General features: G+C 30.8%; 3 protein-coding genes across 3 annotated transcripts; 2 read left to right on the plus strand and 1 right to left on the minus strand.

Moving 5' to 3' along the window:
• Positions 1-2,478: 2,478 nt before the first annotated feature.
• On the plus strand, positions 2,479-3,991 carry LOC107954983 (fasciclin-like arabinogalactan protein 2). The gene is made up of 2 exons (NM_001327630.1): positions 2,479-2,976; positions 3,046-3,991. Exons 1-2 carry the CDS (start codon positions 2,479-2,481, stop codon positions 3,739-3,741), a joined length of 1,194 nt encoding a protein of 397 aa, NP_001314559.1. The 3' UTR covers positions 3,742-3,991.
• Positions 3,992-4,271: 280 nt separating this feature from the next.
• Positions 4,272-6,889, minus strand: LOC107954984 (nudix hydrolase 2). The gene is made up of 9 exons (XM_016890679.2): positions 6,711-6,889; positions 5,979-6,208; positions 5,819-5,884; positions 5,588-5,725; positions 5,389-5,466; positions 5,265-5,315; positions 5,138-5,172; positions 4,912-5,020; positions 4,272-4,631 (listed from the first exon to the last, which is right to left on the minus strand). The coding sequence occupies exons 1-9, from the start codon at positions 6,853-6,855 to the stop codon at positions 4,443-4,445; spliced, it is 1,041 nt and encodes a 346-aa protein (XP_016746168.1). The 5' UTR covers positions 6,856-6,889; the 3' UTR covers positions 4,272-4,442.
• A 13,790-nt stretch (positions 6,890-20,679) lies between these two features.
• Positions 20,680-22,706, plus strand: LOC107954985 (phenylalanine N-monooxygenase CYP79D16). The gene is made up of 2 exons (XM_016890680.2): positions 20,680-21,641; positions 21,857-22,706. Exons 1-2 carry the CDS (start codon positions 20,694-20,696, stop codon positions 22,496-22,498), a joined length of 1,590 nt encoding a protein of 529 aa, XP_016746169.2. The 5' UTR covers positions 20,680-20,693; the 3' UTR covers positions 22,499-22,706.
• Positions 22,707-24,051: the final 1,345 nt, after the last annotated feature.

Below are 24,051 nucleotides of genomic sequence, written 5' to 3' on the forward strand. Positions count from 1 at the left end.
CCTATTTAGGTGGGATCTGAAAAATGAATTTAAGCTATTAAAATTCTCTCTTGAAATTACCTAAAAAATTTAAAATTCTCTAATATATATTTACCTAGACAAGTAAATTTAATTTTAAAATTTTTAAAATTTTGATACGAGTAAAATCCCTTCTACAAATTCCTCACCGAAAACATCCTAAATAAATTATAAATTTCTAAAATAATTTTGAAAAATTCTAAAACTCTTTTAAAGTTCATAAAAAATTATAAATGATATGAAAAATAATAAAAAATAAAAAATAAATATTTTCAATAGTTTAATTTTTTAAGCATGCTTGATAATCCATAATAAAAAGTAAACGATAGGATTTTTAAATGAAAAAAAGGAATGTGTAGAATGATAAACGGATAAAGAGCTACTTAACATTGAAGGTAGAATTTTTCAATTATTTTTATTTTATTTCTTTTAGCATTATTTTTAAAAACTTTACCTTTAAATTTTCATAAATTACATTTATCAAAAAATTTAATTATATTCTATACTTAATTTTTTTAAGAAATATACCAAATATATTTTATAACTTATATTCAATAATTAAATTTTTAATACTTAATTTTCAGTAATTGAGTTTCTAGTTTATCAAACAATACCTATAAGACTCCGTTTGTTTCATTGAAAATGGCTTTCGGAAAATGATTTCTGGAAAATGACTTACTTTTTTGGTAAAGTTAATATTTTCGGTGTTTGGATGAATCTGTGTAAAATATTTTCTTTTATTTGACAGGTTCTTTAAAAATATTTCATAAAAGTCGTTCTCAATTAAACAAACATGCATTTGAGATTTTTTTTTTAATTTTTTCATTGTTTAATTGAGTTTATTTTATATCTATAATTTTATATTTTACATTGCTTATAATTTTATATTTTAAATTGCTTTTACATATATTAAAAATAATTTTTTAAATTTAGGTTCATTGCAATGATCATTTTTTAGTTACATGACTACTAAATGAGTATTTTTTATTTAAAAATGTAACATTAACAAAATTGACAAAAAATTCAACAATGTCAGCAGTTGGACTTAATTTTTGAATCTAGAAAATAGAGGGACTAAATTCTTGAAAATAAAAGTACAAAAACTAAATTGCAAATTTGTGAATAGTATATAGACTTATGACATATTTTAACATTTATACTACAAAACATTTATTATTAATATATTTAGAATTGTAATAAATATTTAGTATTAAAATATTAATATTGATATTTTCAATAATATGTGAATAATATTATTTAAAATTATTATTTTTAAAATTTACTATTAAAATAAAATTTAAATATTAAATAATTTATTAAAAAATAATAAATTATGTTAATTATATTAATACTTTATTATATGACTAAATATAAATAATTAAATACGTATGTTTAAAATATTAAAAAATATAATATTTTATATTAATATTTTAAATATTTTTAAAAATAAAAATAAAAATTATTATCAATATAATAATAGTAAACTTGATTTAAGTTAATTTTTATATAAAAATAAAATCATCTATTGATGAGTTTTTTTTCGAAAAATGACTTATGCTTTTCAAAAGGGTAAGTCATTTTATAAGGAAAAAAGCTAATTTTCCGTTGACCAAGCTACTTTTTGTGAAACAAACACAGGAAAATACAGAAAATATTTTCCGTAAAACCTTTTACATGTAAACAAACGGACCCTAAATCTCATATAAAAATCTTAATCTATCATAACAAAAGTCACGGTCCTAATTTTCTAGAGATTAATTAATAAAACATAAAAAAAAAGAGTTGTTATCATATTATAGAGACCAATATGAAAGTATTGAAAGATTGAATACCTATCTTATAAAAATTCCAAAAGAGTGAGAGACTAAATGAAATTTGATAATAAGAAGGAAAATAAAAGGATTAATGATTTATAGGTTTTAGTAGGTGCAGAGAGGTCCATTTATTTTTATATAAAATTATGACAGATTCTTCTAAAATTTTTTATGGGTCAATTTTAATATTTTTTGAATTAATACTCAATTATACAAATTATTTAAAAAGTTATAAATAATTATTTTTAAAATTTTCTTTGTGGGGAGAAGATTCTCTATAATAACTTTTCACTTATACACTTTTCCTTTTATTAAATTAATTATGTAAAATTTTAAAATTTTTAAAAAGCAATTCTATTGCTAAGTGGAATAAAATAACAAAATTTCTGAATTGTATCAACTTGCTTGTAGGTTCTTTGGTTGAAGTAAGGGGTTTCCTAATATTGACTTTTGGAGTGAAGCAAGAAAGGAATGGGTAGCCGTTAAAGGGAGGAGAAGGGACCTACTTTTATACGTGGGTCCAATCCCAGCCATTGATTAGCTGGCAGTCATGAGGCAACCCCCCCTCACTCTCTACTTATACACCAACACCATCATATCTTCCCTAGATCCAACCCTCTCCTATCTTCTCCATTCCCAACCCACCATGTCACCTGCAACCACCGCCCTCTTCTTCCTCCTCCTCCTCTTCTCCACCTCAAATGCACACAACATCACACGCATACTCGCCAAAAACCCTGAGTTCTCCACCTTCAACCACTACCTCACCCTCACTCATTTGGCTTCCGAGATCAACCGACGCGAAACCATTACTGTTCTGGCCCTCAACAATGCTGCCATGTCATCTCTCTTGTCTAAACAACTCTCCCTCTACACCCTCAAGAACGTCCTCTCTCTCCATGTCCTCGTCGACTACTTCGGTTCCAAGAAGCTTCACCAGATTACCAATGGAACTGCTTTGACGTCCACCATGTTCCAGGCTAGTGGCGCCGCTCCTGGTTCCTCTGGCTACATCAACATCACTGATCTTAAAGGCGGAAAAGTCGGCTTCGGGGCTGAAAACAACGATGGAAATCTCGATGCTGTTTACGTTAAGTCCGTTGCAGAGATTCCTTACAACATCTCTGTCTTACAAATCAGTCAGGTATATTATATTTATCAATTGCTCTTAGTTCTTACATTGGTGATTAGCTAATGTTCACTTTTGATTCAGGTTTTGAATTCAGCTGAAGCTGAAGCCCCAACCGCGGAGCCAAGCAAGCTTAATCTAACAGAGATAATGTCAAAGCAAGGATGCAAAGCTTTTGCAGATTTGCTTATCTCTTCAGGAGCTGATGCAACATTTAACGAAAACATCGATGGGGGTTTAACAGTGTTTTGCCCCACCGACCCTGTTATTAAGGATTTCATGCCCAAATACAAGAACTTGACAGCATCCAAGAAAGCGTCCCTGCTGTTGTACCACGGCGTTCCCGTGTATCAGTCCATGCAAATGCTGAAATCCAACAACGGGATTATGAACACATTGGCCACTGATGGAGCAAACAAGTATGATTTCACCATTCAAAACGACGGCGAGGTGGTGACATTGGAGACTAAAGTTATGACTGCAAAGATTACAGGGACTTTGAAGGATGAAGAGCCTTTGATTGTTTACAAAATTAACAAGGTATTATTGCCCAGGGAGTTGTACAAGCCAGTGGAAGCGCCGGCTGAGTCACCCAAGCCATCAAAATCCAAATCCAAATCCAAACACAAGGTAGCCGATGCACCGGAATCCGATGCACCAGCGGAGAGTGATCCAGCTGATGATCAGACGGCAGATAATGACAGTGGGGTTGCAGGACTGGACGGTAGGAGATTGGTGATGATGATGCTGAGCCTGTGCATTGGGGTATTGCTGATGTGAATACACTGATATAGAAATATTTATCAGATTGATACAAATTGTATGGGAGACAATACTTTTTAGGCCATTGGATAACGAGAAATGGGTCCTTATTTCATGTGAGAGATTTGAAATTTTCTTTTCTTTTAATTTCTTTGGTGGTTTGTGAGCAAAAGAGCAATAAGTGATGAATCCCACTTGCATGGGGTCATTTTCTTTATTCTTTTTTATTTATTTCTGTTTGTCATTATTAGACTGTAATGTATAGAATAGATTACATTGCATCTTGTTTGAGCTGTAAATGCAATATTCTTTTTTGTTTCTTTTTTCTAAATCTCTTATATAATTATGATTCTCATCTTTTAGATCTGGAAACAAAATCTGATAGTTGCTATGCTGGAACTTCGTTCTTCCCATGTTCTAATGTCCTGTTGTTTTCAATTTTTAATATACTACTAGCCTCATGTTATATATATTTATATATATAACAACCTGATTCAGCATTTCACAGTACTGCAATACTTCTGCATTCAATTAACCTTGAAATTAAATAATACGAATGGAATATATAATATCTTAATCACAATCATAACATGACAATGACAAGATATACATAGGTAGCTTTATTAAACTATACAACCAAGCTTGAGTTTCTTTTGTATCAGCTTGTGCATGAAAACAATTTGAATTTTATTCATTATCAGTGACCTTGACACTGCTGCTTACAGCTTGCTCAGATCTCTGCTGTTGAAGTATACGTAACTAGTTTTCCCAGAAGCTGTGGTTGTCGGAATCCGGGAAAATCCAGCGTAGTCCTTCTCTAACTTTGCTAAGCATACGTTGGCAACACTTCTAAAGCCATCATATTTCTGGATAAAAGGTTGTGCTGCATATTCGTTGATCGACATCCACTGGAAAAGAAAACAAAAGAGGGAAAGATTAATTCTGGTTTGTTATCTCAGCATTGCAATGTTAAAGTAGGGCCATCTTTCTTGGCAACTTAAACAATCCAAGCCAGCAAGATCGGTGTAATGGGTCAGGCCTTCACCTTGGGTACCAAGATTTCAGGGACATTCATCTATAAGTTGTGCCATAATCAAATTATGTTTTTTTGCATTAAAAGAACCATTTCCATCGACAAATAAGCTCCTAGAATTAGCAGTCTTTTCATGCATGTTTATGACAATGTACCTGAGCAGCTTCAATCTCTGTATCTTGCTTCTGGATGTCGAACGAGAGTGGACGTAACATGCAAACGAAAAACAAATCCGATTTCTTGAAGAACGACTTGTGGCTTTGCCTGTTTAGAGGGAAAGATCAGAGAGACATAAGTTAGAAAACCAACACTCTCCCAGTATGTAAATCACCTGAAGAACTACATATTCATTTCAAAAAACAATCAATATAAAGGGAATACCTAAATGCTAAAATTTCCACAAATTCAGTGTCGATCTGAAAGAAAATGAACACTATGGTTAGACTCATGTAGCAAGAGAGAACCTTAAGAATTGTTCATATAGGAAAAATCCATTTGCTTGACTTACCCCTGTCTCTTCTTTAACTTCCCTGATTGCTGCCATGCAAATATCCTCACCCTGTGAACAGAAAATTTCAGTTAAAGGCAAAAAGATTAAAGTACAAAAACACCATGTTACTAGCTTGACTCACCTCGTTAACGACTCCGGTAGGGAATTTCCACACACCTTTGCCTTTGAACGTGCCATTATTCTCTTGAACTACAAGCACCTAAAAATTAGAATGTCAGGGTCAATGTTAGATTTTTCTGTTCTTTTCATTTTTTTCACAAAGAATACCCAAACATGGCGACATAGAGAAAGCTCTATCTTCCATTAATAAAAGGGATTACCTCTCTTTGGTCATTGATGACAAAAGCACCAATCCCCACACGGTGTGATGCATTTTCGGGTATGGTATTGGTAGAGTTACTGATCCACTTCACAAGCATTATATAATCTGGTTCCGCATGGTGGTACGTAAACCCTTCCTGGCAAATTCCAAAACAATGAATTACACCACCATTGCAATACTCAAACCAGAAAACCCCAATCTTGAACTATCGAAATTCCAATGCATTTACCTTAACCGACGGTTCAACCAGATTAACAAGTTGAATAGGCAATTTAATCCAGACGCCCCTCTTCCCCTGCAAAATGGTTTGTGGTTTGCCGATTTAAAAATCACTTAAATTCTTTATCAAAGCTATTAAGATGAAGAGACAGACAGATGGGATCACTGACCTGTTGCTTCCATTGTGATATTGAAGCTCTGAGTGAATAGACGAATGCCTCAGATTCCATAGGTTCCTCCATGTTTAGGATGATCCCACCATATGAATCCTCCACCCTATTAAGTAATTCAACCTGTTGAACCCCATTTTCAAGGACCATTTGCTTTTCAACTGCTAATGCAATTGTTGAAGTCGACATATTTCTCGCAGAGGAGCTTATCGAGTTACTCTTATATTGACCTGAAGAAATTAAAAGAACAAAAAAAAGAAAAAAAGGTTTTGATTAAGTTTTCAATGAGACCAGTTCCAAGTTCCAAGTTCCAAGTTCTAACCAAGACACGACCCGTTAAATATTGAAGACCAGAATCTCTACTCTGTCTTATATTCTTCTTATATATATATATTTTCAGAAAACAGAGCTGGCTGAAATGGACCCATTCTAAAACCAAACTTTAAAAATGGTAAAATCCCAGTTTTGAATAAGTGCATATACATGCATATATATATATATATATATATTTACCGGGTAAAACAACACTTTTAAAAGATTGGGATAGGGCAAGAATTTATGATCATTGTCCCTACTCTTAAAATCTTAAAAAAAGGTCAAAAAGTTTCTTAGTAAAAAAAAAAGTTTCATTTTGAAACATATAACTTTTTGGGGGTCAAAATAATGCAACTGGCTCGCCTCTGCTTTCGAATTGGATAATCCGCAGACACTGTGTAAAAAAAAGGTGCATACCTTTAGGGAGAAAAATCCAAGAAACAGGGTGAAGAGTTGGGAGGCAAAGATATTTGGGAATCAAAGAAAGCAGTGTAGAGGAAGACGATAGAAAGGACTTCCTTGTAATAAAGCAACATTGGTAAAGTTGCCTCAGATTCTGCATTTAAATTAGCAAACCTTATAGAGAGGAAATGAAATGGTTGGCAGAAGTACATATATTTATAGTGTTTTCAGCTTTGTCTTCTGGTGACTTTCTAAAGACAGGAAATCACCATGCAAGATACTGCTAAACGACATAGGAGACGACTCGGGTCGGTCATATTAAACCATCAGACGGAGGAAAACGTTGAGAAAGATAGGAGAGGAAATATAAAATTTTTTAGGTATAATTGCACATTTAGTCCTTAATATTTACATTTTTATCAATTTAATTTTTATTTTTTTAAGCAAATTGCTTGCTTTTAACCGTAAAGCTAACTAAAAAGATAATTTTATAAACGATGTTGGTGTAACAACATGTATGACAATCAACATATATTTTATGTTAATGTGACATTATTTATCTTATATACTATATCAATAAATAATTTAAAAATTATAAAAATATTAAAAATATATAAAAAGTTCATAAAAATCCAAAAAAAGTATGAAGGTTATGACAATGCTTAAAAAATTAAACTTTTAGTCCGTATTTTCATTATAAAAAACAATTTTTTAAAAGATTGATGATTAAGGGCGTAGTTAGGAGGTTGGTAGGGGCTTGCCCCTAAAATAAAAAAATTTCCATTTAAGTCTTTTAATTTTTTTAAAATTTTAAATTAGTAAAGATAAAATTACATTTTGACCCTCCCTAAAAATGATAAAATTTTAATTTAATCCTTTAAAGATTATAAAAAATATGAATTATTAAAATGGTGAAATTACATTTTTATTATCATAAATGTTACAATTTAATTTTGACCCTAATTTCTGATCAAATTTTAGAGAAAAAAAATAAAAGGTAAATTGATAAGATAGATTTTCAATTTTTTAAAACACGATGTTGAAATCCACGTATGACCAAAAAAGTAGTCTACGTATAGAGTAACGTATAGAATAGAAAGCATGTAAGGCGGAGTCTTCGTATATGAATTTAAGCAGAATTTGTGGTAAGTTTCGTACGTAATTATGATTCCATGACTATGTAATTTCCATCCAACATTTTATAAGGTTTGAACAATATTTTGTTATCATATATATCTCTAATTTATCCATCTATAATCTATGTAAAAATATTTTAGAAATTTTTTTGAACCTATAATAATACCTTTTATAATCTTTAACTCTTAGTGTTTAAGATCTGAATTTCATATAACTCACCATCCTTCCATTCAAATTTAATTTCGACTCTAATAACCTCAAGCAATCCAAAAACATGATTAAGCATCTAGTTTTTATTTTTTATTTTTCATAAGCTCTCCAAGCATCTAACAATGGTGTCATGAGCATCCTTTATCCAAATCTTAGTCTAACTTCATCCCTAGTTTATTTACACCACTTTAAACTCATTTTTACCAAAAACCAAGTCTAAAAACCATTAAACATACTTGATCAAGCCTTATATCTCTAGATTTTCTAGGTGTTCAACCATGTTCATCCTTGCATTTTCCTTTTAAATTCAATAACCAAGTGAATGGGTTCATACTTAACTATCACTTCACCCAGTCAATTAAACCAAAATTCAAAGAAAAATTGCTTCCCACTTGAGTTGAGCTCACGGATTGGAGAAGAACTTGGAATTTTCTTTCTTTTCTTCCTTCTTGTTTAATAGCCGTGGGACAAGATGAGAATCCCACTTCCATTCTTTCTTTTTTATGTTCGGTGGGAGAGAGAAAGAATTAAGCTAATTTTAATTAAATTTAATTCTTAATTTTCCTTTCATCTTATGGTGACAAGTAGCTTTACATCAAATTAGTGGCCATTAATGGCCATGATTAAGTTACCCACTAACATGTAATTTGAGTTTTGGTCTAATTACATGCTACGGTCTTAGCAAGTCACATCTTTAGTCACTTTAAATTTACATTTTGTTCATTACCTTCACCATAGCTGTGACACACCGATTTGCTATCCCTATAATTAAGTCCTCCTCCACTATTTCATCATTTTCTTCCCCTTAAATTGAATATGTCAATTCTCTTTCTCTTGCAATTTAGTCCATAAGTTATTTTTACCATATGTATATGAATTTAATTTTCGATGTGTTTCCCAATGTCGTATTTAATTAATAAATGGTCCACATTTAACCAACACTCAAAATTTTTATTTAATTGATCCTTGGTATGATACGAGTTCCAACATAAAAAATTTTGGGATGTTATATATAGTCTTGTGACACCAACTCAGTTACACACTTAAATAATAGTAAATATAAAAGAATAGACATACAAACAATGTGGGTGAAACAATTTGTGTAATAACATGAAATGTATAAAAAAATTTAAATAAAGTTTTGATTGTAGTGGTAAAGAAAATATTTATACATTCTGGTTGTATGAGTTAAAATTTCTATATTTACAAATTTCTTATTGTTTTTTAAATAAGAAAAAGATAAAAGTGTCCTTGTAATAATATAATTTATTTAAAATAAGTAAGATTATTTTACTAATTTCATTAACTAAATTGATATCGAATTGATTTGTGACACCAACTCAATCACATACTTAAATAATAGTATAAATAATAATTTTAGGCCTTGAGTTTGATTAGATATTATTGAGGGAGGACCAATTTATTTTAGAGAAGTCTTTGAAGTGGTCAATTCAGACCCTCAACAATTGAAGAGATTGTTCCCATGTCGAGATTTTGTCCCCAGCCTCCATGGAGAGCCATGTACAGTTCACCTTAAGAGAAGTTTTGATTAGCGGAGATAGTTACCTGCAAGACTCGAGAAAGGAGTTAGTATGGGTCGTGTGAATAATAACGGGGTACCTGGGTGTCTCATGACTCAAACCACCAACCAAAGTTTAAAGGTGATTTGAGCTGTGGGACACCCCAGTACCCCCATTATTATTCACAAGCCCCGTATTGACACATTTTTTAAGTTTTGCAAGTACTTGTCTCCACCAACTGAGATGTCCCTTCCATGAATTGTACATGACTCTCCGTGAGGGCAAATGACCAAAAAAAGCCCTTTTTTTTCAAAAATTACCGAAATGGGCCAATTAGCTAATTATTTACCGGAATGGTCCATTTTCCGCGAAATCGCGTCCACGTCAGCGCGATGTCAGGGTATGCGCCAGGAAATCGCGTCCACGTCAGCGCGATTTGCTGACGTGGACACAAATAGCGCCCTCTAGGACGCGATTTGCTGACGTGGCATGAACAGTTTATGTTTTTTAGCTTGGAAAACTTTGAAAGGCCATAACTTTTTGCTCGGTTGTCCGATTGAGACAATTTTTTTTGATTTCGAATAACTTTTCGAGATCTACGCGTTGACAAACTGCCGAAGGCGTTTTGCCGCACTTTTCGTCAAAAAAGATCCTTTTTTACCCCTAAATTTCGATTTTTTCGGTTCAAAATTGAATTTTGAAACATTCAAATCATTATTTTCCTTATTTATTCGGAGTAAACACTGGATTTTTTTTACGAAATTGTTGTATTATTTCTTTTGATTTGACATGTGTATGGAATAGGTCCGATAAATCGTTAGAACATAAGTAATATAATTAAGATAATAACAGTATTTTTATAATATATCAATTAATTAGTTTAGCTTAGTTGGTTAAGATGGTTGCTCTTTTCCTTTAGTACCTTGGTTCAAATTTTGTTGGTAACAATTTTGAATCTTTTGAATCAATTAACTCTTCAATATTACATCAATAGCAACAAGTACAAAATTCAATTTTGAACCGAAAAAATTGAAATTTAGGGGTAAAAAAGGATCTTTTTTGACGAAAAGTGCGGCAAAACGCCTTCGGCAGTTTGTCAGCGCGTAGATCTCGAAAAGTTATTCGAAATAAAAAAAATCGTCTCAATCGGATAACCGAGCGAAAAGTTATGGCCTTTCAAAGTTTTCCAAGCTAAAAAACATAAACTGTTCATGCCACGTCAGCAAATCGCGTCCTAGAGGGCGCTATTTGTGTCCACGTCAGCAAATCGCGCTGACGTGGACGCGATTTCGCGGAAAATGGACCATTCCGGTAAATAATTAGCTAATTGGCCCATTTCGGTAATTTTTGAAAAAAAAGGGCTTTTTTTGGTCATTTGCCCTGTCCGTGAAAGCTGTGGACAATACCTTCGATTGTTAAAGGTTTGGGTCGGTTGGCTTGAGGATGACACGTTAAAGACTTTTCTAAAAGGAGTTGGTCCTCTCCAATAGGTATAAAATTAAAGTTGAACTTTAAAAAGAAAAATTGAAGCGAAATTAAAATTAAAATTTAATAAGGTTATCTATAATTTATTTTCCCCCTAATGTCATCAATGACATGGCCATTGACTGTTGACGGTTGATGTGTCGTTGATTGTTATGTTTTATTTATTTATATATTTGTTATTGAAAAATATATGTTTAATTTTTGACTTTTTTCAATTCTAAAAGTTTAACTAACTATTTTAAATTTTAATATGCATTTTAACTTTTTAGAATTTTTTGTTTTCATATAATGTTTTATAATTATTTTATTTTATATAATTGATAAATTATAAAAAATTAACGTAATAAATTTTTATATATTTTTTGAATATATATTTGAATTTTATATTTGATATAATTGATATATTATGAAATATTGAATTTAATAAAAATTTATAATTTTTATATTTGTAGATATTTTTTTAATGGATGTTACTTTATCAAGTGCCATATATAAAGACATATCATGTGGGGTGTTCTTATTAAAATAGAATAAAAAAAACGGGTGACCAAATTGTCACCTAACCTTCATATTTTTACATATAAAATTTATGCCTTTTTAAAATATTTTATTATTAATTAAAATTTAAATAGACAAATTTATTGATTATATTTAACATCAAAAAGTAAATACAATTCAATAAATTGAATTATACTTTTTATTGCAATTTAGGCTTTTCAATTTATAAGTAAGCAATACATTATTGTTTTAAAGTATACAATAATTAATAAACAAATTGATTAGATAAAATCTGATAAAATACTAAATTACATTTTGAATTTCACTTCATTATTTTTATTGTTATCTTGAAATCAAATACAAAAAAGTTAAATAAATAAAATCCGATGAATATATTCATCTTGAATTAATTTTTATTATCACTTCCACTATTCAAATTTATAAATAAGTAATATCATATTATTTTAAATTATTTCTTACTTAAACACAAAAAAATATTATCATATTAAAATTAATAAAAAATTGACTAAATAAAATCTGTTCAAATTTTGAATTACACTTTCACTATAGTTGAAACTATTCAAGCTTATGGACCCATGTATCGGCTTGATAGTTAAGGTGTTTACTGTCCTAAGTGTGACTTGGGTTCAAGTCGCATTGTTGTTAGTGCTTTGCCCTCTTCTTGTAATTCACTAAAAAACAAAAAAATTATTCAAGTTTATAAATATTTTATTGGTGTAATGACTTATTTGACCCTCCAACTTTACAAAAAAAAAATTAGCTCTTCGTTTAAATTTGTCAAATCATTCCAAAATAGATGAAAAAGTTACTGGAATTGCCACGTAAATGTCACATAAGCAATTAATTATGTTTTAAATATAAAAAAATTAAAATTATTTTAAAAGTATAAAAATATGAAAAAAAATATTTTTAAAATTTTCAAAATTAATTAATTGCTAATGTGGATACACATGGCAATCCACATATACGCTATGTCAGAAAAGTTAGCAAACATTAACTTTTTTATCTCTTTTAGAGTGATTTGACAAATAATGCAAGTTCAATGACTAAAAAAAGACAAAAAAATAAATAAAAGACGAAAATAATTTTTTTTTGTAAAATTAGAGGACCAAAAAATCATTATGTCTATCTTATTATTTAAATTAGTTTTAACTAAGAAGATAAAAAAAGAAAGATTAATATACTAATAGGATTACACTTTATATTCAAATTTATATATAAACATCTTATTATTTTAATTTATCTAGAAAATCAAGCCATAAATTCTATTTATGACAATAATCTAACACACTATAACACAATATTCTTGCTTCATCCATAACTCATGTCATTTTCATATTAAGCCTCATCATCACTGTTTCACAATTTCACAGAATAACATTATCATTAATTAATTATATCTAATTTCTTACTTAGCTAATTAATTATTTAAAGCATTGTTAATAGAAATATCCATTTTAAGGTAAAGAGATCTCCATAAGAATTTACCCTCTAAAATGAACACAATGGAAGAAAACTTTTCACTTTCTTATTTTCTCAACTATTTTCTCTTTCCCTTTGTTTGAAGCATCCTTCTCCAACTCTTTCTCTTTAACTTCACACTGAATACGCATATTTAATACTCACCTATCTAATAAACATAAATATCTTTAATGAATATGATGAAATGAAGAGTACCAACTTTCTTACCTTCCATTCACTTTTCTCTCATTATCCAAGTGAAACCCGAGGTTTTAATGGGGAAGATGATGTTGGAAATAAGTTCAAGAGAGGGTTTTTAAGTGGGTTTTAGTGAAAGGATCAAATCGAAAGGGTGAAATTTTAGTTGGATTGAAGAGAAAGGATCAAGTTAGCAAGCAGAAAGATTCTCTTCTTGGGTGGCCAAATGATACAAGGAAAATTCTTTTCATGAATTCCTATTTTATAAAATTCTAAATATAAACTCTTGTGAAAAGTTTAAAATACCGGTTTTAATATTAACAATATTCACATTCATTTTATCTCATTTTTTTTTGGAAAAATTATTTTTTAATCCTTTTCTTCTTATTGTTTTTCAATTTAATTCATACATTTCTTTTGAGAAAACTCATTGCACTCCACTTTAACTAATTAAATGAAATTTCATTTCTCGTGAATTTTTCATACACTTCCTAGAAAGGTGCCAAATTATGGCATCAGAAATTTGGAGTTGTTACAATTCTCTCATCCTTAAGAAAATTTTGTTCTCAAAACTTTACTTGAATAAAAAAACTGTGGGTGTTGTTGTCTCATTATCCTCTTGCTTTCCCAAGATACGTCTTCAACTTTGTGGTCCTTCCATAATACTTTCTCCAAAAATATTATCTTATTTTGGAGTTCCTTAATCTCCTGAGCAGAATCTTGACTGGTTTCTCCTCATAAATCAAATCTAGTTGAATTTTCACTTTCTCATGAGTTATGATGCGAGACGAGTCAGATCTATATTTTTTTTAACATGGAGACATGAAAAACATTGTGAATTCTATCTAACTCTAGCAATAAGGTCTCATGAATCTCAAACACAATTTGTCTTTTCTTTCAAATTAGAGAACTTTCTTTCAAGGAGATACTTTTAAAAATTCCTTGTTGCCCACATTAAATTCAATGTCTTTTCTTTTCAAATCGGCATAAGACTTTTGTTGATTAAACGTGACTTTCAATCGATCTTGGAATACCTTCAGATTGTCTTCAGTCTCTTGTATCAAATTTGGGTCCACTAACTTATTTTCACTCAACTTTGTTTGGCAAAAATGTGTTCTACATCTTCTACTACACAATCCTTCATAAGGCTCCATCTTACTTGACTAATAAATGTTGTTGTAAGTGACTTAAACTAAAGGATGGTACTTTCAAACTCTCCTCAAACTTGATAACACAACTCCTCAACATATATTCTATAATTTGGATCACTCATTTTGATTGTTCATCCGTTTGAAGGTGAAATGTTATACTGAATTTCAATCGAGTACCCAAGCTTCATGTAAATTCCCCCAAAATCTTGATATAAATCTTGGTTCTCTATTGAATGAAAGTAGGCATACCATGTAACCTCACTATCTCTGAAATGTGTAGCTCGACATATTTATCCAAAGAACAATCCGTTTTAATAGGATCAAAGTGCGTCGAATTAGTCAATATATCCACAATTACCTAAACACCATCCTTTTTTTCTTAGGGTGAGAGGCAATCTAATTAAAAAATCCATGACAATTCACTCCCATTTCCACTTAGGAGTTATAATAGGTTGCAACAATATGAGGGAACTTGGCGTGTCGCCTTCACTTGCTAGGCAGTTAAGCACTTTGTTACAAATTTAGTTTTTCCATGCCCAACCACTAATAATAAGGCTTCAAATCAATTTACATCATAGTTCTTTCGAGATGCATGACTTACGAGTTTCTATGCACTTAGTTAAGAATGTACAAGCCCAATTTTTGACCCAGGGCCCAATTACAACACACCACAACCCAACACCCAAAACCTACCCTTACCAGCAAAACAAATACAGCAGCCCAATAAAAGCCCAAATTCACACCCATTTTTACAGCAAACCAAAACCTCAGCCCAAACGGCCTAATTACATTACAAAATTAAATGGACCAGCCCAAATGCAAACAATAAGCCCAAAACCCGAATGGCCCAACTCACCAACCCCAACAGTCAAACTAGGGTTTCAGCTTTTCTGAAACCCTAGTACTGCCGCCACCAACTCTTCAGCCGCCCCTGGCCAGCGCCGTACGTCCACTTGCCCTGCCCTCTGACATTGCCACCGCCTGTCACCGTCGCCCACTTGCTCCATCAACATCAGTTACCTGCAAACAAAGCAAACCGCAGTACAAAAGGGGGGATAGGATTTTGTATTGGGATATAAAAAACCGATTGAAAACCATTGTAAAGGGGGGATCTCTTTTTGTAACCTTTTACAAGATTTGAAGAAAAAGAAATAAAAAAGCGAAAAAAAAGAAGATTCAAAACCCTATTTTGGTATATCTCTTTTCGTTTTCTATTTTTATTTTTTTCTTTATTTTTGTTTTTTCGAAACTATTTGTATTTGATTTTATTTGTTTTATTTTTTTAAAACTATCTATAACGTATAAACGTAAAAAAAATACCTTTTCAAATTTTCGGCTACCGTGTACGGTGGCCGGCGCGACGGCGTCGACGGCGGCTCTCCTCGTCGGATTCTGGGCTGAGGGAGAGGGAGAGAGAGCCTTGAGAGGAAAATTTTCTGGTTTTTTGGAGAAGAGAAAAATGAAATTTAAAAAAAAATTGGTTTTTTATAAAGAGAATAAAACAGTGTCGTTTTAGGCCTCCCCCTTGACCCGCGCGGTGACCCGACCCAGGGGGAAGGATCCGCGCGTTATGCCTTAGGGGGATATTTGCGCCATAGGTCCTCCCTCCTTTGAGGCGTATTCAATGCAGTTTTTTTTATATTTGCAATTTTGGCATCGAATTTTTCTTCTATTTCAGTTTGGCCCCTAGGCTATGCGCTTTGACTTCGTTGGAACGGCGTCGTTTAATCAACAGGGGTTATTTCCCTATTCGGTCCTCTGCTTTTCATCCGCGTTATAATTTAGTCTTTTTTTGTCTCTTTTATCTTTAATTACGGCCCTAAAATTTTGTTTTCTTTTCGATTTGATCCTAAATCGACTACTATACTTATTCTCCCCATTAAATCAAATATTTTAGTATTATTATACAGTATTATTATTTCTTGTTGATATTATTGTCTTTATTTCATTTGTGTATTTTTTCTTCTTTTCTTTTTTTTATTTTATTTTTTTATGTCTAAAAGATTATTATATATGTATATGTATCTACGTATAGAAAAAATATCATAAGTAGGCCTTACTTCCTTTTTTACATTTATGCGTGTATATTATTTCTATATATATATATATTATGATTTACTTACATATTTACATATTTATATGTCATTTTTAATTTTCATATACATATATATATACCTTATTATAAATATCTTTATATCTTATTATGTATATATATCTATATCTCTTTTTAAATATTTTCTAGCTTATATATATACATACGTTTTGCTATATATATGTCTAGCTCCATTATACATTTATATATATACGCCTATAAACTTTTATTTTATTTTACTTATTTTATATATATATATATATATACATACTTACATATATTATTATTTATACTTTATATATACACCCGTATACACATACACACTTGCACATTTATATCTCATGATTTTAAATATATATATACATATGTTCTTCTTATTTTTATTTTTACGTATATACACACATATATATCTTTTATATTTTTATAGTTTTATACATTTTCTTTGTTTATTTCTTTATTTACATTTTCACTATTTAAAATGAATTTTTTGATTTTATTGCTTATGTGCTTGCGATTGTGTATTATATTAGTTTGTCTTTGTATTTATTTCGTAGTCTTCGCTCATATTATTTATGCTTATCATCATATTCATTTTTATTCGCATATTGACACCATGTTTTATTTTGTGTTAGATTAATTTTATTTGATGTATAAATTATGATTTTATTTGAATAAGCAAAATCTCGTGTTTAGATTTGCGAAGGTCGTACCCTAACTTACTGGGTTTCGATTTTCACAATAAATTTAAATACGTGAATTTTTTAAACTCAAGTTTTAAATGATCTCGGGAATTAAGAAAAGATCGTGTCCTAACTTACTGGGCATGATCCCTTTTCTAAACCTGAGATAATTAAATATCTTTTAAATAAGTAAATTTTAGCATTTTTCATTCGCGTATCGGGAATTCGAGACATTGTGTCCTAACTTACTGGATATGATTCTCTTTTTCGAATAACGTGAAACATGCTTCTTTTCCCAAAAATTTTCATTTTAATACAAGGATCGTATTTTTAAATTTTTCAAGTTCTCAATTTTCGACACTAAGACATTAAGTAATCAACTAGGTACCAATTTTGGGCGTATCGAGGGTGCTAATCCTTCCTCGTGCGTAATCGACTCCCAAACCTGTTTTTCTGAATTTCGTGAACCAAAATCGTTGTTTTAATAAAATTAAATCATTTATTAAAAAACAACCACTTTTCGAGGTGATCCAATCACACCTCATTAAAAAGGATTGGTGGCGACTTCCGTTTTCGTTTTCTTTTTCAAAATCCAAGTCGACCCCATTTTTCATCCAAAAAATGGTGTCAACAAAGAATATCTTATCTCAACTCTGTTAGATCTAATGTCTTGAGTGTAGTATATTCGTTTGTATACTTGTAATTTTTTCGAACAGATTGGTTTAATAAAATTATTTATGAACTACATGAATACCCTTTGTATATTGACCTTAATGGTTTTTGCATGCTAAGCAAAATGGAACCAAATATTAGCCCACTGGTTATCTAATGTTTAACTAATATTAAGCGGTATTACGTAGGGGTGAGCAAAACTCGATTCGATTCAAAAAATTGAAAAAAAATCGAATTTCAAGTTAATAAAATAGAGTTATTTGAGTAAACTCGAATAAGTAATTCAAGTTTCGAGTTCAAGTTGAGTTGAAATTTAAAATTTGAATATTAAAATTTGGTTAACTCAAAAAATTTTAATAACATATTGGTGTAAATACCTTTTTAGTCCCTTTCAAGTATATATGTTCAAGTTTATGTGCTCTAACATGAAATTAGTTATACTATAACAAGAATTTAATTTGACATGTTTAAGTTTTAATTTAACTCGAATAATTTTACTCGATTTGACTCGACTCAAATTTCATTTCACTCAAATTGATTCTAAAAAATTTTAAATTGAGTTAGAATGATAAAATATGACTCATTAACTCAATAAACGCAAAAAACTTTCACTCGATTCGACTTGATTCGGTCGAACGCTCACTCCTAGTATTACGTAGCTGGATTGTCATGCGGAAAGACAATTTAAATTAGTATATAAACCTAAACATGTCCTTAGTCTAATCGAAAATGAGCAAACTGATCGAAAGACTAAGATGTTATCTATCAAGTCCAATTGGGGAGATACTTTGTCTTGGGCATCGAAGTAAATGACTTCCAAAGATAGAGACATAGACGTAATGGTCAACATGAGATAAAATAAGATAATATTGGGAGAACGAATTTATCCTAAAGAAATTAAGGATATCCTATGAAGGTAACACACTTATGACAAGGTTATTGGACGAGCACTGATCGAGTAGCTTTCATAATGGTATGTAATTGGGGAGAGCTCAATCACGATACTATAGTGGAATGACTTCGTGACTAAATGAGTTTATAATTAATAGGCTAAAAACTGAAACTTAATTATAAGTCCTTTGAGCTCTAATTACATATGTCCAATCGGTCCCTCCCCCAGCTCATTGAAACCATAAAGGAATTGCATGTTGAATAAAATGAATAAAGATGGAAATGATAAAGTTAGATAAATGAGTTACGTTCGGAAATGAATGTGGTTTCTAACTAAGTATGAAAATAACTTAAGAGTTAATTTAAGTTTTTTGAATTATTATTTAATTAAATAATTGAAGTTCGAAAATGAAATTAAATTAATTGGTTATTGTGAATCCGTTGAATATAGAAACTAAATATATTTTCTCATAGATTCTTTTGCGGTCAGTTGCCATGATTTAAAAGGAATTAAAATTGGGTTGAGAAAATTATTTAATTGAAAAATTAATTTAATAAATAATATTTATTTTGAAAAATAGAAAAACATGTATTAGGTTGGATTAAATTATAAAGTGCTGAGTTAAAAGTACTTACATTAATTAAATGAAATAGAAACATATAATTAATAAAAATAATCAAACATGTAATTACATGTGTAACACAAGTGACTTAAAAAAACTAGTATATATAAAAACATGAGTTTAGAATTTTTTTTGAACTAACCAGTATACCTTTATTGTTTATTATATTGTTGATTTACATGCTAACACATAAAAATGTTAAAATTATATTGAATTATTTTATATTTAAAGTATTACCTTTTTCTCTAATCAGTAAAGTAAAAAAATATTATTTTAATTTTAAATATTAAATTTCCATTATTTATATAATAGCTTTATATAAACTAATATATTGTACAGTCTTTATATAAAATAAATAATATATATGAATTATTATGGTAATTTATTGATTATTAAGAAAGAAATAAAAATTGAAGAGCAGAAAGTATTAATTTACAATATATCTATTTTATTATACAAATGCTTTATTAGTGATTAATCATTAAATTATTATTATAATATTTAAATTATCAAAATAACCGTATATTTTAAGTATACTTGTTATTTTAAATAATATTATTTTAAATAAAATTAGATTATCAATAACTTATTTAAACATAGTAGCAATAACATTTTCACATCTTAAAATTTACATTAATAATACAATCAAAGTATAAACGTAAATATTAATTTCTACTAGTAAAATTAAATTATTATAACAAAATCAGATAAAAATATACATATAACCGAATAAATAAAATAAAATTATTACAACACAAATAAATTAAGAAATAGAAAAACTCTCGACCAAAATTAAAATTTAGGCAAGTGAGGCAAATATATAATAAGTGGAAAGGTTTAATTAATATATGCCATATTGCCGAACTAACCCACTATGGTATGATGATCTCATATTAAAATTAATTTTATGTCGTCTTTTCTTGAAGGGAGATGCTTAAACTTGTGTTATACAAGGGTTTAATTTTATCCTGCTAACTACCGTTTATAGAATAAAACAACTTTCATGCTTATATACCTGTTTCTCATCACTTTTTCGTTCAACTGACGCTAAAGAACTTTTATAAAAAGCTTTAAATTAAGACCAGGTTGACTCAAAGTCTTTAATTTTTATATTTTTATAATTTTTAATAATTTTTATAAGTTTATATCAACTCTCATTTTTTTTATAATATTTTTATATTTTATGATTATTTTTTATTAATTTTCTGATTTTTAATATTTTTTAATCATGAAAACGGTTACGAGAGTAGCTTAATTGGATGTGAATCTTTTAAGTGCGTATTAAACTTTTATATATAGCGAGAGAAATCTGATATTGCCATGGAAATCTATTACTTCATGTTCATCGCTCCTTCTACAATGCTAAGCTTCTCCATCCTACTTGTTTTCATCACTTTTGCTTTGCCGTACCTCTTCAAGCTCCAATGGCAAGGCAAGGTCCAAAAGCCTAAGCAACCCACTCTTCCGCCAGGCCCTAAACCTTGGCCTATTGTGGGAAACCTCCCTGAATTCATCATAAACAAGAAGAAAACATCGGTATCTCATTGGATACACTCGTTCATGGAAGAAATGAACACCGAAATTGCTTGTATTCGTCTAGGAAATGTTCATGTGATTCCCGTCACTAGTCCTGAAATCAGTCGCGAATTCTTTAAAACACAGGATGCTGTTTTTGCTTCTAGACCCCTTACCATGGCCACTGATGTCCTAACAAAAGGCTACTTAGGCACAGGTTTTGGACCCTTGGGAGATCAGTGGAAGAAAATGAAGAGAGTTATGGCTAACGAAGTGCTTTCAAAGGCAACACATCGATGGCTTCATGAGAAAAGAGGTGAAGAAGCTGATAACCTCGTGCGTTACGTGCTTAACCAATGCAAAAATGGTGATGAAGGCGGCCTTGTGAACTTAAGATTGGCTGCCCGACACTATTGTGGCAATGTAATAAGGAAGATGATGTTTAATAGGAGATACTTGGGAAAAGGGAAAGCAGATGGTGGACCTTGTTTTGAGGAAGAAGAGTACGTCGACGCCATTTTCATCATTCTTGCTCATATTTATTCCTTTTGTATATCCGATTACTTACCGTTCTTGAGAGGCCTCGACCTGGAGGGGCATGGGAAAGTTATGGAAGAGGCAACTAAAGTTTTGGAGAAGTATCATGATCCCATAATTGAAGATAGGATTCAACAATGGAGAGATGGCAGAAAACATGAACCCCAAGACTTGCTTGATGTTTTGGTTTCTTTGACTGATGAAAATGGTAACATCCCGCTACTTTCAACGGACGAGATCAAAGCTCAAATTAACGTACGCTTCTCTTTCTCTCTTAACTGTTTTTAAGTCCACATAATCTACAAATATGGGATGTGTAAAATTATAACAAAACTATATTATGAGGTGTTAAAAATTACAAAATTATATACTTTAAACCCAATCAAAACATATAAATATACGGATTATCGTCTTAATTGAGAATCATATCTCGACCCTAGCAAATCATCAAGTATTTTATTAAATTTCAGGAAATTATGATTGCAACATTGGATAATCCATCAAACGCCCTAGAATGGGCACTTGCGGAGATGTTAAACAAACCAGAGATGCTGCAAAAGGCAGTAGATGAGTTGGATGGTGTGGTTGGAAAAGATAGGGTAGTACAAGAGTATGATCTCCCACGACTCAACTACATCAAATCATGCGCAAGAGAAGCCTTTAGACTCCATCCCATCGTCCCATTTAACGTTCCTCACATGTCCTTGATCGATACAACAGTGGCCGACTACTTCATCCCTAAGGGTAGCCATGTCATCCTTAGCCGGGTAGGACTCGGTCGGAACCCTAAAGTTTGGGACGAGCCATGCAAGTTCAAGCCAGAACGTCACCTCCAGGATTGTAATAAAGGCGAAGAAGTGGTGCTTGATGAGCCAGAATTGCGGTTCTTATCGTTCAGTAGAGGAAGGAGAGGATGCCCCGGGGTGGTCCTTGGAAGTTCAATGACTACCATGTTGTTTGCAAGGCTTTTGCAAGGTTTCGATTGGAGTATCCCGGCAAATCAGGGAACTATTGATCTTTGTCAAGGAAAGAAAGATTCCTTTCTGGCAAAACCGCTGCTTGCTGTTGCAAAGCCACGGTTGCCACTCCATGTCTACTCTGTTTCAAGGTAAATGAAGAGAAAGAAAGAGAACTTGAATGATAAACTAGAGGTAAAGGGAAGAGGGAATAAAATGATGGTTTAGTTTGGAATTTGTAACATGGTATGTCTTCCTTATAATTATATTTATAATTAATATCGTAACTAAATCAACAAAGTGTAGCTTTAAATTGAACAGAGTTGTCTTTTGTTGGCATGGATATATATTTAGAATTTTAAAGTATTTCGATATACAATGAGGAAGATGAGAAAGTTATAATTAATTTTTAGTCATGTTTAACTAAAATTTTTAATACATATTTATAAGTCTTTCATTATTTTTTATTTTACATAATGATGAGGTGTCTTAATATTATTAATTGATTGTGCATGAAACTCATATACTAATATACTAACACTGCATCAAATATTATCCCTAAATATTTCACCTTGTAACTTGGTCATTTGTATTTAACTGGTACTTAAACTTCAACTCCGTCACACTTTGGTACCTCTATAGTAATGACATTAAAATGTGTTGACGTGGTATTAACAATCAATAACATGACAATAGATGATAGTGTAACACCCCATGCTCAATTTGATCGTTGGGTCATAACTACGAGATGTCACATTTATTGCCAGAGCAATTATGATCTTATTTCCAATTCAATTAAATAGTCTAGACATGCTATTATGCTCAATACATAATTACAGTATGTTATATAATCAAATACGAGATTTAAATGAGCTTACGAAAGCTCTTTCGAAGAATCAATTTTGGTTGAAGACTAAAATGTAAAATTTTACAAAGTATTGAGTTGGCATTGTGGCCATGAAAGAATCATGTCACGATATCGAAGATAGAAGCTTGACGTCGCGGTTTTGATATAGTGGTGTCATGGCTTTGAGGGCGAGGGACTACAGTGTCACAATTTAAACAGATGAGAGTCATGACTTTGAGAACATGAGCTTGGTGTCATGACATCAAAGGGTGGTGTCGCGACTCTGAAGGTAGAATCACTTGTATTTTTACATCATTTAACTCAAACCTTCCAAGTACACAATTCAATCGGTTTACATGGCTCAAAAGTAATTCAATTCATTTTAATATATCCAATACATTCTAAATCATAACTTCTTACATGTATAAGTATACTTTCAATCATTTGCTCACATTCAAGATAACATTTCCCATTCAAGTACCAAAATGACAATTCGTATTATAAAATCGACTTAACCTTAGGTACATGTCATATATTGAAAACATAAAGAACTATACAAAAATTGTTGAGTCGAGAACTGCAAATTGGATGTTGAATCACTTCTTGGGACTTCGAAATCTATCAATACTTATACACAAAAATAAACAAAATCGTATGCTGAGTGATAAAGCTTAATGGTACTTTAATAATTCAAGACAATAGTACTTTCAACATCATCAACCAATATGTATGTCTCATGTATCAATTTTTTTACCAATATCATGTAACATACCACATTCATATATATATTATATACATTCTATCATCATATCATATTCTCATATGTGACACAAGTTCGTTTCTTTTCTAAATCCATTGATTC

This window comes from Gossypium hirsutum, chromosome D07, assembly GCF_007990345.1.
Source record: "Gossypium hirsutum isolate 1008001.06 chromosome D07, Gossypium_hirsutum_v2.1, whole genome shotgun sequence".
NCBI classification, from domain to species: Eukaryota; Viridiplantae; Streptophyta; class Magnoliopsida; order Malvales; family Malvaceae; genus Gossypium; species Gossypium hirsutum.